Source organism: Sciurus vulgaris (assembly GCF_902686455.1).
Source record: "Sciurus vulgaris genome assembly, chromosome: 9".
NCBI lineage: Eukaryota > Metazoa > Chordata > Mammalia > Rodentia > Sciuridae > Sciurus > Sciurus vulgaris.
Window position 1 is genome coordinate 105121400 of NC_136469.1, and position 14460 is coordinate 105135859.

A 14460-nucleotide genomic window follows, 5' to 3' on the forward strand; every position below is an offset into this window, starting at 1 on the left:
TGATAGAACCTGTGTCAGTGCTACAAGTGGCCTCAGAACTAGGGTTCTTGCCTCTGAAGGAAATTACTGTTCAAATAATTAAGAACTTGAATCTGATCATAAAAGAAACTGGAATAGCTATGAAGTAGCTCCTCATAGTCCTTTTAGACAAGAAATATGCTATAGGTGTATTTTTAAATACAGTATCCCTAAATACAGATTTTAAAATAAAATTCGCAACCAACAATTTTTAAATCCTTGCCACTAAAACACAGGAAAACAATATGAATGCATAAAAAACAAAGAGAATTAATTAAGTCAATGGTTTTGAGGATGCAAACGTAAGAAAAGCTAGAATCAAAGGATCACTGTTTTTTTAAAAGAAAATGTAAATTCATAAAAGAGCAAAGCACAGACTATAAGTTTAACTTTCTATGCAAGTGGGATCAAAAACTAGTTTGAAACAGCTGGTAATGCTCCTGGAACTGCAAAGTCAAGTTTCCTCACAGCCAGGTCTTTCAGTTAAGGACCCTCCCCACTCAGCTGAGTCCTGCTCAGCTCACCATCTTTGTTCCAAAATAGCAAGCTTATCTCACAGGGTTGTCAGAGAAATGACAAGAGACCAGACCTAGAGGGGAGCATCAGGTAAACAAATACTTACACTGAGTCCCAGATAATAATGTTAAAAGTAGTGTTTAATTAACAGTCCTCAAAGAATTGTATCAATTGTTAGGTTCTTCTGAACAGTTACTAAAATCAGTTGTAAGAAAGATTATTAATTCAGGAGGGAAGCTGGAGTCTGGGAAGACTCTAGGATTTTCTCCAAACTCAACTATGTCTAGGGTATTCTTGCAAGCAAAGGGCATTTTTAAAAGGACTGGGGCATGAGGATGAGGAGAATGTCAGAGACAGCCCAAGTAACTCAGATACCTCAGACACTTCCAGTGCTACAGTAGGACATTTCAACCAGCTCCTAAAACCAGCAGCTCAAAAATTCTGATCATCAATACTTAAAGTAAACAAAGAATGATGGAGTAATGCTGGTTGCTTCTAACATAGATCTGAAGGAGATATTGTCAGTTTTCTCAAGTTGATCTCAATTCCCCAAGTTACTAGGAGATAAGAGTAAATAAGAATAGGTTACAAACTAATTTTAGTAAGAAGGCAGATGGCTATTTTTTAACCTTTGCTTATAATAAAGCTAGAAATTCATCTAAAGCCATTAAAAAAAGAAAACCTTGTTTTCCTATTGTTATAAGGAGCAGGAAATATAAACAGCAGTGAAGCTTTTAAAACTGGGCTAAGAGAGGAGAGACAAGGACAGAGCCGTAGCTGTATCCGATGCACCGTAACGTAGAACGATGCACTGTGCAATGACAAGAAGACAGGTGGTGCTGACTGACAGCAATTATAGCACCATGTTTACTATGAGTGATAAAATACGACAAACGAAAATGACACAAAATGGTTAAAGAAAATATACTTGGTAGTTCTAAGCAAGCAAACATACATTTCATAAAATAACAATTTGGTACCTCTAAGAATTGGTGAAAAACTGGAAAAAGGGGCCAGATTTTTCCTAATAACAGTCCCAACATGCACTTGGCAGTGTTTATGTCTAGGCTGCGCTGGTCCTTTTCCTGTTTAACAAACAAAAACAAGGATGAGCCAGATGCCTCCAAATAATAAGTTCCAATAATCCAAATTTGTATTTCACTTCAACGAAAAATTTGTAAACAACTCATTTACCATACACCATCAAAAAAAAAAATCAAATGGAGACTAAGGCAGAGGGAAGGAAGGTAAGTCACACACAATGGAAATCTTGATCATTTTGGTATTATATAAATTTATTGTAATAAAGATTCAAGTCAATTGAATGCAAAATTAATTATGTAGCAGTACCTATAATCATTTCATAGAATAAATAAAAATCTATAACTTACTAACTTGCTTGACACTTCTGATAATTATAGAAATCATAATTGTTGATCCTAAAGCCCATACTTAGTTAAATGGAATGTAAAGATTTGATTTCCATGCTTAGGAATCAGGTTTCCTTAACAAATATTATTTTTCCAACAGTTTTAGTTCATGGGGTAAATATTTTTCTTGTACCTAAATGTGCTGGAATTAAATTCCACTAAATGCTGCGCTCTGGAGATTCCTAATCAGAGGATGTATTCAGCCACCTGTGCTGGGGGAAAGCAGGATGTCTTTACAATCCTTCTTACCTTAGATTTCTTAGACATGATTCTGCGAGCAAATTGTCCCTAACTAGTAACCAAGTGAAAGACATCTCATAAGGAAACCAGAAAAGAGATAAATGTAGATTAAGCTCACTCATCTTATATTTGCAATTAAAGATCCTAATTTCTCAATTCATCTTTCTAGTTTCCATTCTAGAACTACAAGTAGGCAGTTCCCACGAAAGGGAGAAAGGGCCTGGGTTCACAAGAGTATCTTACACATCCAAAGCTAGCCTCCACGTGGTACCTGAACTGTTGTAGAAATTTACAGAAGCTTTACAAAAGGAGAATGTGCATGGCTATCCCACTAGTGTGCAATCTAAATGCTCACTTCATTAAGGGAGGATGCTGTGACCACCCGCATCAGTCCAGTGTGCAGCCACACATACCTTCCACTCCAACAGTGAAGTGCTCTTTGGTACACAGTGAATTTCTACCCATGACACTGATTTTAAGAGAAGAACTTAATACAGCAAATATAAGGGCCTCACTCAATAGCAAATGAGGGAGATGAAGATACAGAAACGTGCTGCTTAAGGAAGATGTCTAATAGGTCAGTTTTGTTCTCAGTCATATAGTATAATGGTTAGGTCAAATGGCACCGTGCCACACTTCTCCACTGCCCAACTCAAATCTGATGATGGCAGGGGCATCCCAATTCCACAGTTGTATGTGAACAGGGGGCCTCCTTCCCACAGCCTTCTCTGCCTGTCCCTTGGTCAGTACTCACAAAGGAGAGAAGGACAGTAGAAGAGGTGACCTAGAGATTGTCAACCAAGCTTCATTGGCTTGTTGCATTTCAAGTGTTCATGCTTCCGGGAAACACTGTGAAAGCATATGGAAAACAACCCCTTAGCCTGTAGTAGGTGTGGCAGACAGCAACGGCACACCATACCATAAAGCGATCCACAAGAAAAATGAGTAAATTGTTGAGAAACACACGCGGTACCACAGACCAGGCCGAAGTCCATTTGTCAAACAAAAGCTCACGTAGAACTGGGTTGATGACAGGGTGCTCTAAAGAGCCTTCCTTTTCAAAGTTTGTCATCATTCACCAAATCCCCAAATCTCTAGTCTGGCTGTGAAATATACTGTGCTTTCTTCCATCATCATCAGTGCCTATGTCCCCACCACAATAGACATACACTAAGGTGACAAAAAAGAAAAAAGATACAAAAGGACCTGGACAGACTCTTTGCAACAATATAATCATCCGACAAACTGATGATCACGAAGGATTTCAACGTGTGTTTGGCAGTGATGCCAGAACATGGAGGAGAGGCATCAGACTCACAGGACCGGAGAGCTGAACAGCACTCACTCACTCCTGCTCTGCAGGGTGCCAGCCAGCAGCTCCTCACTAACACCATCTTCTGCCTAGCAAATAAGAGAGAGATATTATGGATGCACTCACAGTCTGAACAGTGGCATCTCACTGACAACCAACAGTGCCTGTATGTGGACTTGTGCCTAAGTGCAAATGACCATAACTGGAAACACTCAAAATTCCTAGGAACAACACAGTTGAGAGAGCCCACAGAAAATGCCTACTAAACATCAAAATGGAGACACTCCCCAGGGTTCTCTGACTACAATGATCCCTAAGGGTATTCTCTGCAAAGAGGTTCCAAATTAAAAATGAAATGAATTTCCCAGGATGCTATCAGGCAGCCATCAACATTATGGGCATCGAAAAGAAAAAAAAAAAAATCACCTTAACCATTTCAAGGAGTACAGCAAAGAAATCCAAAAAGTCTTTGCAAGAAATTAAAATAGTACACTGTGAAAATCAATCCTGTAACCTTCTGCTCATGAAGCACCAAGAAGTAAGGGACAGACCAACACATTTCTGTATCCCAAGGTGAGTATCTAAGCAGAAAATACCTGAGACAGCCTGCCAAGAGCTAACCAGCAATCCCAGAAGGCCGATTCAGATTAAAGGAGAGGGAAATGAAAACTTTTCTTTCTACCTCTTAATCCAAAAATGTATAATATTTACTAAACTTTAATTTTCTAAGATGAATAGAAAAATAATTTTGTGTCATTTCTCAAATAATCATAGAAAATGAACAGCTTTGGTCATACCAACCCTGCATAATACACAACTAGACTTTATTTTATTGTTTTCCTTAAACATGGATTAAAAGCACAGCAGTTATAGAAGGGAAAAGGCCTTTAACAGTGCAGTTGCAAAACCAAAGGATCCCATTAGGAATAGTCTAAGAAGTTATATTTTATATGTGGAATAAATACACTCCTGAAGCTGAAGACTAATAACAGTTTATGTAGAATAAAGAAGTTTTATTAAGGTCTGATTTAGAGTTCCAATTTTTTAAAAGTGCCTTTGTTTATGTAAGACTGTTCAAGTGTAGGTCCTCCTATAAGATGCCAACAACTAAGCTTTTCTTCCCTAAAGTGGCACAAGTGACTTAAAAAAGCAAAACAAAAACAGAATTTAAAAAGTTAATTATAAATATGTAAATTAAGTATATCACAAAAACAAATGTTTACATATTTAAGCATCCATATCTGCTAGAGAGGCCTCAAACTGTTCCAGATGATCTACTTCCAATTTTCGGTTTTAATAGTTTGAAAATTACATGCAAAAAGAAACTTTTACTAAAATTGTAATGAAAAAAAAACCCAGCAGGAAAAAAAAAAAAAAAAAAAAAAAAACCATGAAGCTTTTTAAGAGAAACTAGCTGGAATCAGGAAAAGGTATATTAGCGATTGTGATTCTAAACATAAATGAAGACCGACTTTGAAACTGTATGTGAAATCAAAAGGCCTCAATGAGACCCATGGCACACACCATGGCATTCTCATGCTGAGACCCAGGGAAAATGCGATCCTCCTTAACACAGCTGCCTACACCAACGAACGTCGGGTGAAACAGAGGCTCTCAAGAATTCAAATCGCAAATGCTGGTTCAGTTTGTGAAAGTGAAAATACAGAAAGCATTTTTTGAATGGTTAAAAAAAAAAGCATTAAAAAAACAAAAAGTCATAAAATCCAAGAGTAACCATCCGCTTGCTGGGGAAAAAAAAATCTAAACTAATTATGCTCTTAAATAACTAAACCAATAATATTTTATGAGTAACAATATTTGCAAAGCAATTAACTAAACTCAACTTTTTTTTTTCTTTCTTTCTTTTTTAGTACTGGGGATTGAACCCAGGGGCGCTTAACCACTGAGCCAATCCCCAGCACCACACCCCCTTTTAAAAATATTTTAACTAGAGACAGGGTCTTGCTGAGTTTCTTAGTGCCTCGCTAAGTTGCTGAGGTTGGCTCTGAACTATCCATCCTCCTGCCTCAGCCTCCGAGTTGTTGGGATTACAGACGTGCACTACCACGCCTGGCTAAGCTCAACTTTTGACACCTCCTCTAAAACAAGAGAAAGAAGTCTGTCGACAGGCACAAACTTTGCTTATTATTTTGTTTGGTACAATCATATTCTACTATAGGAAAGCACTACTCTGATAAAATAAGTCATTATTGAAACCTGAGGTTTGCAGTTTCCTTTCTTCTAATTCTATGGTTAACTTGGGCCAAAGGGGTTCTTACTTTAATACAAAAAATGTCCCAAACTCTTTCAATACCATTAGGACAGGTACTATTATCATTCCCAATTTATAGATAAAGAAACTGAGGCAGAGGAACTTAAATAACAATCAATAAATGGTAGAGCTGGAACTTAAACCAGGAAATCTGATTCTGAGCCTGAGGTCTTTTATATAATACCATATTCCTTCCTGGGGTGGTAATGAGGGAAGAGCAATTGAAACATTAAGAGATAAACAGGCCAATTTTGCTGGGCAAACCTGAGTTTTCATTTGGCAATAGCCAAGGAGGAACCTTAAAACTAACAAAGGATTTTTAGGGCCCATGTACCTGCAATTAGATGACTACTTCATATTACTCCTATTCTTGACCTCATCCGGGCTTACCTTTTTTTTTGTTTTCCTTATAATTGCAAAGAAATGTGAGGGGAAAGGTGAGAGAGAAAGAGAGTGAGCACACGTGCGAGAGAAGAGAGAGAGAATGTGCGTGTGTGCACACACATGCATGAGTGCCTGTGCTGGAAGTTTGTAGAGAAAGGAAAACTAGACAAATATATCAGTTAGTAAGTGAGAAAATGCTTCATGTTAGAAGAGAAAGTAGTTCCAAACGTTCACAGAGAAAGGTGAACGGCAGGAAGAATTCTCTTGATAACAGGAACTGTTGAACACAAGACCTTGTAAGTTTCCTTAGCAAATTCTGTCAGTAACAACCATAATCATTTCTAGTTTAGCTGTTATTTTTCTTGGAAGAACAAGTACGTTGGCTTTGTGTGTCCTCTTAAATCTTCCTGAATCACCTCCTCAGAGACAATAAATAGAAGCCAATGGCACCTTCTGTTGGAACAGTGAGCACATCAAGAAACTAGTTTGATCTGGTAACAAACTCACTGGTCACAAGAGCATTCCTAAAATGAGTTCCCCCAGGTGTCTCCTGCCTCCACAAGACCCTTCCATTGGACTGCTTTAAGGTCTATTTCAAGGAGTAAAAAGACAAAAGGTGCTACCCTCACCCTAGACCCTGCAAACACTCTCATTCTTATGCTCACTCGACTTGGTCCTAAAAGCTTCTCCTTCTTGGCATCCAGCAGCCTCACCTGTCCCCACTTCCTTCCTGATCCTATCTTGGTTCACCTGAACCACTCCACCAGGGCTCCTCTCAACTTTTGTACTCCAAGGCCACAAACTTCTCATTCTAAATCTGTTCCTCTTGGTATCGGGGAAGGATTACAATGCTAGGAAAGGGGGGGAAAAAAAAAGCCCTGCTGTTATGTGAACTCATGGTCTCTGCTTTTATCTGGTCTTCGATGCTGCTAATCAGCACCTCACTCAACTCAACATTCACCCTTCTCAAAATGCCAAGTGCCAACCTCCCCCAGACTCCCAGAGCTTGCCTCCACTACTGAGAATGTAAAAAAAAAAAAAAAAAAATCAATTGTGCTGGCACAGACCAACTATTCTCAATCAAAATGAAAAATAACTGTATTTAGTCTTTCATCTCCTTCTCTTTATCCAGTCTTCTTGTTCTCACTAGATCTTTTTCAAAATGAACCAAGGCTGGCATAGTGGCATATCTGTAGTACCAGTTACTCAGAAGGCTGAGGAGGGATGATTACTTGACACCAGAGTTCCAGACCAACCGGGACAACATAGTAAGACCCCCATCTCAAAAAAGAAAAAGAACCAAGGAGTGGAGGAGGCTGTTATTTAAAGAACTCCATGCAATAGTTTGTATAATGAATATAATTTACATCTAGGAGAAAAAAAAACCCTATGCATAAAAACACTAAGACAAAATTCCAATTGTATCAGAGAACTAACCATTTGGCTCTTGACATTTTTATCTCACCATCTTTCTCTAACAAGACACAACGGGGTGGTGACAGTTTGAGTCAGGAAAGACAGCATGGTTCTGGGAGGGGACTGGCCCACATATCAAGGGCAGATCTCAGGCCATTAGCTGTTCCCTTCTCCCTGGCTCTGTTTCATCTCTGTATATTGACAAGACTGGACCAGATGACCTCTAAGGTTTCTTTCAGCTTGGAAATTTCGTGATTCTGTGACAATTATAAAACTATAAATAAGTACAGTTCAGAGAAAAAACTGGTGAAAAATAATATAAGTTTATAGCTAATTATTAATTTTAATTGGTTACAGGGTTGAAATGTGAGGAAAGAAATATCCACTCGGAACTGTAATTTTGGTGGAGATGTTAGAAGGGCCATTTATCATTTTATGGTATTACATTAGTTTCTTTTCTGGAGTATTTGAATGTAATTTAGAATACTTAACATGCTATTTTATTGTTTGCAATATAATATTTAGGATATTAAAATGGTCAGGAAGTTCAATTTTCATTAAAAGTCTGATTTTTAAAAGATCTGCTGTGTTGATTACAATGTATTATCTTCAGTAGTCATTTTCTATTATGAAAAAAAAATATTGGGGGCAGGGGTTGAGCTCTGCTTCCAACCAAGGCCAGATTTCCCTTTTCATTTAAAAACAAGCAGAAATTTGGACAAAAGATATGAATTTACATTGGCTTTCACACTCTGCAGGAGGACCATGACCCCTGAGAAAAATCTAACAAGGTAAGTCCTACAGGACACCAGCTGACCCTGTGGAGGCAGTTTCCAAGCTGTAATAAAGGAAAGGGAAACCTAAACTGAGCCCAGCAGTCTTACCGAGTTGGAGAAAACAGAGCTTGGAGGTCAGGGAGGCAAAGGGAACTATACTTTGTGAGGAAAAATGCCAGTCAGGTGGGAGGCATGCAGAGAGATCCGGAGGTCTCCCGAGCAGAGCAGTCTTCTTCAGTCTTTGGCTGAGGACTAATCTGCACACACATAAAGGGAAGGAACCTGACACTGGAGAGGAATCTACTGCAAACAACTAGGCGGGCACTCCCAGGGCCAGGTGTTGGAGATAGTTTGTAGTTCCATTGGTCAGCATGGAAAGATCTCAGGATACTCAGGGCACACTGAAGAGAGTCCTTGAAGGGTTTAGTAAGGCTAGAGCATCACTAGAAGAAAGGCTGTTCTGGCTAGCCCTAACAAAAGATCCATTCAAATTCAAGTAAGTTAACTATGCAGGAAAAAAAGAAACCCACCACTGTTTAAAGGACTATCAAAATCTAGTAATAACCAGAAACATAAAATTCATAATAACTACCACCAACAAAAAAAATACTAGAAAAGCAAAGACACTGAACAGTAGGACTCAGTCAAAAGAAAAATCAACCAATAGACACAGACCTAGAAATGACATATGATAAAACCAAAAGGCAAGGTTGTTAAACATTTTCTAATGAACATATCCTAGATGTTCAAGGAGAGGCAAGGAAACATCATGATGCGGAGAGAAATGGAAGATATAAAAAGACCCAAAAGAACCTCTGGAGATGAAAAGTGTATTATCTAGAATGAAAAATATACTGTCTGGGATGAACAGGAAAATAGATACAGCAAAATAAAAAATTAATTCTAGAAGACAAAGTAGTAAAAATTATCCAAAATGGAAGGGGAGAAAACAGAAAAAAGCGAACAGAGCAGCAGTGCCGTGTGGAACAGTATTAAGCAATCTAACACAAACATTTTGTAGTCCAAGAAGAATAGAAGAAGAAATCAGAAGAAATAATAGCCGAAAGATTTCCCAACTTAACATAAACTCAAAAACTCACAGATCCAAAAAATTCAACAAATCCCAACTTAAATAAGTGTAAGGAAAATAACAATGCCAGGAACATCACAATCACTTGCTGAAAAGCATGGAATTAATGCAGTTAGAAAACAAAAGATTTTTTTTTTAATTTTTATTTTTTAGTTGCAGATGGACACAATACCTTTATTTTATTTATTTTTATGTGGTGCTGAGAGTTGAACCCAGGACCTCACATGTGCTAGGCAAGTGCTCTACCACTGAGCCACAACCCCAGCCCCAAGACATTATTTTCAAAGGAATAAAGAACAACAGGCTTATCATGAGGAACTAGTATACAATGCAGAAGACAATGAGGAGATTCTACTGAAATAATAAAATATCAACCTAGAATACTTATTTGAGAAGTATCAGACTAAATTGAAGGCAAAAATAAAGGCTTAGAGAATTCATCACCAGTAGATCTGTACTGAGAAACATTAAAGAAAGTTTTTTAGGCAGAAGGAAAATGATACCAGATAGAAATTCAGATCTATGCAAGAGGAATAAAAAGCACAGAAATGGCATCAATTTGAGTACTTGCAAAAGACATGTTTGCCTATTTAATACAAAAATGCTAACATCTTGTGAGATTTATAGCAGTAAAATGTATGACAGCAGCATTAAGTACGGGAGGGCAAACGAATGTGTGCTGTGGTACCCATATGTGGTTCTTACTAAAGAGGTATATTATTATTTGAAGACAGACTGAAAAACTTTGAAGAGGTATACTGAAAGGCCTAGAGTAACCACTAGAAATATAAAATGGAGATACAGCTAATAAGGCAATAGGAGAAATAAAGTGGAATCAATGAAACTACATACCCTTAATTCCCCAAAAGGCATAAACAGGAATGAAAAAACAAAAACCAGATGAGACTGATAGGGGGAAAAATAGCAAGACAAAAAAAAACCACAAATGTAACCATACTAATCATTACATTAAACATACATGATTTGAGCATATCAATTAAGATAGGTATTTGTCAAATCCAACTACATTCTATCTATAAAAAATCCGCCTTAAATACATAGAAATCAGTAAGTTAAAAGCAGAAGGAAGTAAAAAGATGAATCATGCAAACTTCAATGAAAAGAAAGTTGGAGTGGCTGTTATTGGTATTTGACAAAGTGGACTTCTGGACAAGGAATACTACAGGAGATAAAGTGAGATCCTTCACAATGCTAAATGGTCAGTTTACCCAGAGGACATAACGATACTAAAGTATGTCAAAGCCTAACATCTAAGCTTCAAAATACATGAAGAAACAAACAAAAGAAATGCAGAAGAAATCATTAGAAATTCGAATTAGGGAATTCAACATCTCTTTCTCAATAATGGATAGAACCAGTAGTCAGAAATCAACAAGGATAGAAGACCTGAACAACACATCAACCAACTTGACCTAATGGTCATTTATAAAGCACTCTACTTAATAACAGCAAAATATTCTTTTCAAATACATATTAAGCATGCCATCATGGCAGACCATATTCTGCATCATAAATCAAATAGGCTGAAATCTCACAGGGTACATTATCTGGACCACAACAGAATTAAATTAGATATCCACAATGGAAAGATTAACTAAAAAATCCCACATACTTGGAAAATAAGCAACACACTTTTGAATAACCAATGGGTCAGAAAATAAATCACAAAGGAAAGTGGTAACCATTCTAACCAAATCAAATGAAAATACAATATCTCAAAAACTGGGATACAGCTAAACAAAACAAAGTGGAAAAAAAAAGATTCATTAAAAAATTAATCTTAGAACATATTGAAGCTGAACTGCTCCAGTAATCAATTAATGATTCAATATGGGTGGTTGTTATTCATCATTACATAAAAGGGCTTAATTCACAAATATTTTTTGAAATGCTCCTCGAAAGCAAAGAACTGGGATGGCTGTTGTTGGTGAATGAAGGTAGAAAACACACAGTCTCTCAACCAATCAGGAAAAATGAAGGCCTGCACCCAAACTCCACCACACAGAGATTATCAGGGCAACAGAAGGGAAGAGAGCAGAGCCCCCCAAGACAGGAAGATCCAGGAAGCTGTGTAGAAGCAAAAGCATGTGGCTGGAGCTCAGAAGACTGGAATTGGAGCAAGTTGTGTCAGTGCAAACAGGGCTCTAGGCAAGGACCCTGAATGAGCAATGGCAGAAAGCAAAAAGGCTGAGCGGCCAGGTGGCAGGCTCAGTGAGCAACCGCTAATACAACTTCCCCACGACACAGGCAATGTGAGGGGAAGCAGCTTGGGACCTGACTACGAGGGCCAGGAGTAAGCCACAGACTGGACTTGAAGTCAAAAGATCTCTGAGTCCTAAATCTACTGTCTACTAACAACGTGACCAGCCTCAAATTTTTCTATTTTCTTCCTCTGTGAAGTGAATGAAACCATCCCTGGTTGTCCCTGAGAGCTGCCATAAGGCCAGCTGGACTATAAATACCAGGAAGCACTTTGTTACCATAAAGGCAATAGGAAGTTATTGAAGGCTCTGGGAAACAGGATGGGTGAAGGAAGAGGAAGACACCCTACTGGAGTGAATGCTGGACGAGAAGTGAAAGACATGGAAACTGGAGTAATGTTAAGAGTGCAGGTTAGGATGAACACCCGGGGGGTTATCTGGAGAAGGAGGAGGAACGGGGAGGGTCACTTCGACTCGGAGTGATTGATTGCCCAGGGCTACGGGTGGTTGGTGGGAGGTGGAGGCACACAGTGAGTTTCTTGGATTCCTAGTGACTGCACCGGAATACTGGGCGGCTGTCTGGAGGAAGAGGCGTGTGGTGGGTCTCTGGGTCTCAGAGCGATTGTGCGGGGCCCCAGGTGGCTGCTCAGAGGAGGGGCCGCATAGCCAGGCGATTAGGTGCAGAGCAGGGTCCGAGGATCTAGGAGGCTTCTGGGTGGAAGAGCCGCACAGAGACAGGCTTAGGGCGGAGCGAAGGTTCCAGGCCTGTGGGCAGATTCTCTGAGGAGGGGCAGCCTAAGGAGATTCATCTGCGAGGGTGAGGCTCCCAGGCCCAGAAGGTAGGGCCGGGCCCCTGGGAACTTTGCAGAGGAAGGCAGCCCACCCCAGGCGGTAGCTGTAATTGAGGGGAACCTCTAGGAGGGAACTGACCAGCGAGACCTCCCCACCGGGTGAGTCTTCCCTGCCGGGTGAGGTTTCCCCACAAGGACGGTAAAACTAGAGACTCAGGCCCAAACAGGCCTTGCCTCAGCCCGTAGCCTAGGTCCCCTTTGGATGACCATTGGTCAACAAGTGGAGGCACCTTGCCCACTAGCAGGGATTATACCCCACCTGAAGGCCACCACTCCTAGAGAGGCAGCTTCCTTGTGGAGCACCGCATTATCAACTTCCTCCAAGACTTCAGGCTACTGAAGGCTAAGGGGGGATATATATAGAAATCTTCAGGGATATTGTAAGTCAATAGAGGAAATCTGCAGTATCTCAGCGGTCCACTGATACCTGAACAATAAGAGAAAACAAGGAAAGAAAATGCTGCAAACAAATCTAGATGTTACATCAATAAAACCCAATGACAGCATGGCAGAAGAAATGACAGAAAAGGAGTTCAGAATGTACATAATTAAAATGATCAGGGAAGCAAATGATGAGATGAAAGAGCAAATGCAGGCATTGAATGATCGCACCAATCGACAGTTAAAAGAGCAAATACAGGAAGCAAAAGATCATTTCAATAAAGAGTTAGAGATATTGAAAAAAAACCAAACAGAAATCCTTGACATGAAGGAAACAATAAACCAAATTAAGAACTCCATAGAAAGCATATCCAGTAGAATAGAACACCTGGAAGATAGAACCTCAGACATTGAAGACAAAATAACCTTGAAAACAAAGTTGAACAAACAGAGAAGATGGTAAGAAATCATGAACAGAATCTACAAGAACTATGGGATATCATGAAAAGGCCAAATTTAAGAATTATTGGGATTGAGGAAGGCCTAGAGAAACAAGCCAAAGGAATGAACAATTTATTCAATGAAATAATATCAGAAAATTTCCCAAATCTGAAGAATGAAATGGAAAATCAAGTTCAAGAGGCTTATAGGACTCCAAATACACAAAATTACAACAGACCCACACCAAGGCACATTATAATGAAAATACCTAACATACAAAATAAAGACAGAATTTTAAAGGCTGTGAGAGAAAAGAACCAACTTACATTCAGGGGGAAACCAATACGGATATCAGCAGACTTTTCAATCCAGACCCTAAAAGCTAGAAGGGCCCAGAACAACATTTTTCAAGCCCTGAAAGAAAATGGATGCCAACCAAGAATCTTATACCCAGCAAAACTTACCTTCAAATTTGACGATGAAATAAAATCCTTCCATGATAAACAAAAGCTAAAAGAATTTACAAAAAGAAAGCCAGCATTACAGAACATTCTCAGCAAAATATTCCATGAGGAAGAGATGAAAAACAAAGAAGCAAATCAGCAAAGGGAGGAATTATCCTAAAGGAATTGTCAAATAAAGGAGGAAACAAGTTGTGTCAAACAAATAAATAAACAAAATTTAAAAAATGAACCAAATGACCGGGAAACCAAATCATTTCTCTATAATAACCCTGAATGTTAATGGCCTGAATTCATCAATCAAAAGACATAGACTGGCAGACTGGATTAAAAAGAAAAATCCAACAATATGTTGCCTGCAAGAGACTCACCTCATAGAAAAAGATATCCATAGACTAACGGTGAAAGGATGGGGAAAAACATACCATGCACATGGACTCAGCAAAAAAGCTGGAGTATCCATCCTCATTTCAGATAATGTGGACTTCAAGCCAAAGTTAGTCAGAAGGGATAAAGAAGGACATTTCATACTTCTTAAGGGAAGCATAAATCAGCAAGATATAACAATCATAAACATCTATGCCCCAAACAGTGGCTCATCCATGTATGTCAAACAAATCCTTCTCAATTTCAGAAACCAAATAGACCAT

At 38.9% G+C, this 14460-nt stretch overlaps 1 protein-coding gene across 1 annotated transcript in view; it reads right to left on the bottom strand.

The window, feature by feature from the left end:
* DCUN1D4 (defective in cullin neddylation 1 domain containing 4) overlaps positions 1 to 14460 on the bottom strand; it is a gene marked incomplete at its 5' end in the record, with an annotated part of 73547 nt that overhangs the window by 1147 nt on the left and 57940 nt on the right. Inside the window, 1 exon segment of the mRNA XM_079153097.1 lies at positions 1515 to 1619. Within this exon segment, the coding sequence (XP_079009223.1) occupies positions 1515 to 1619 (105 nt within the window).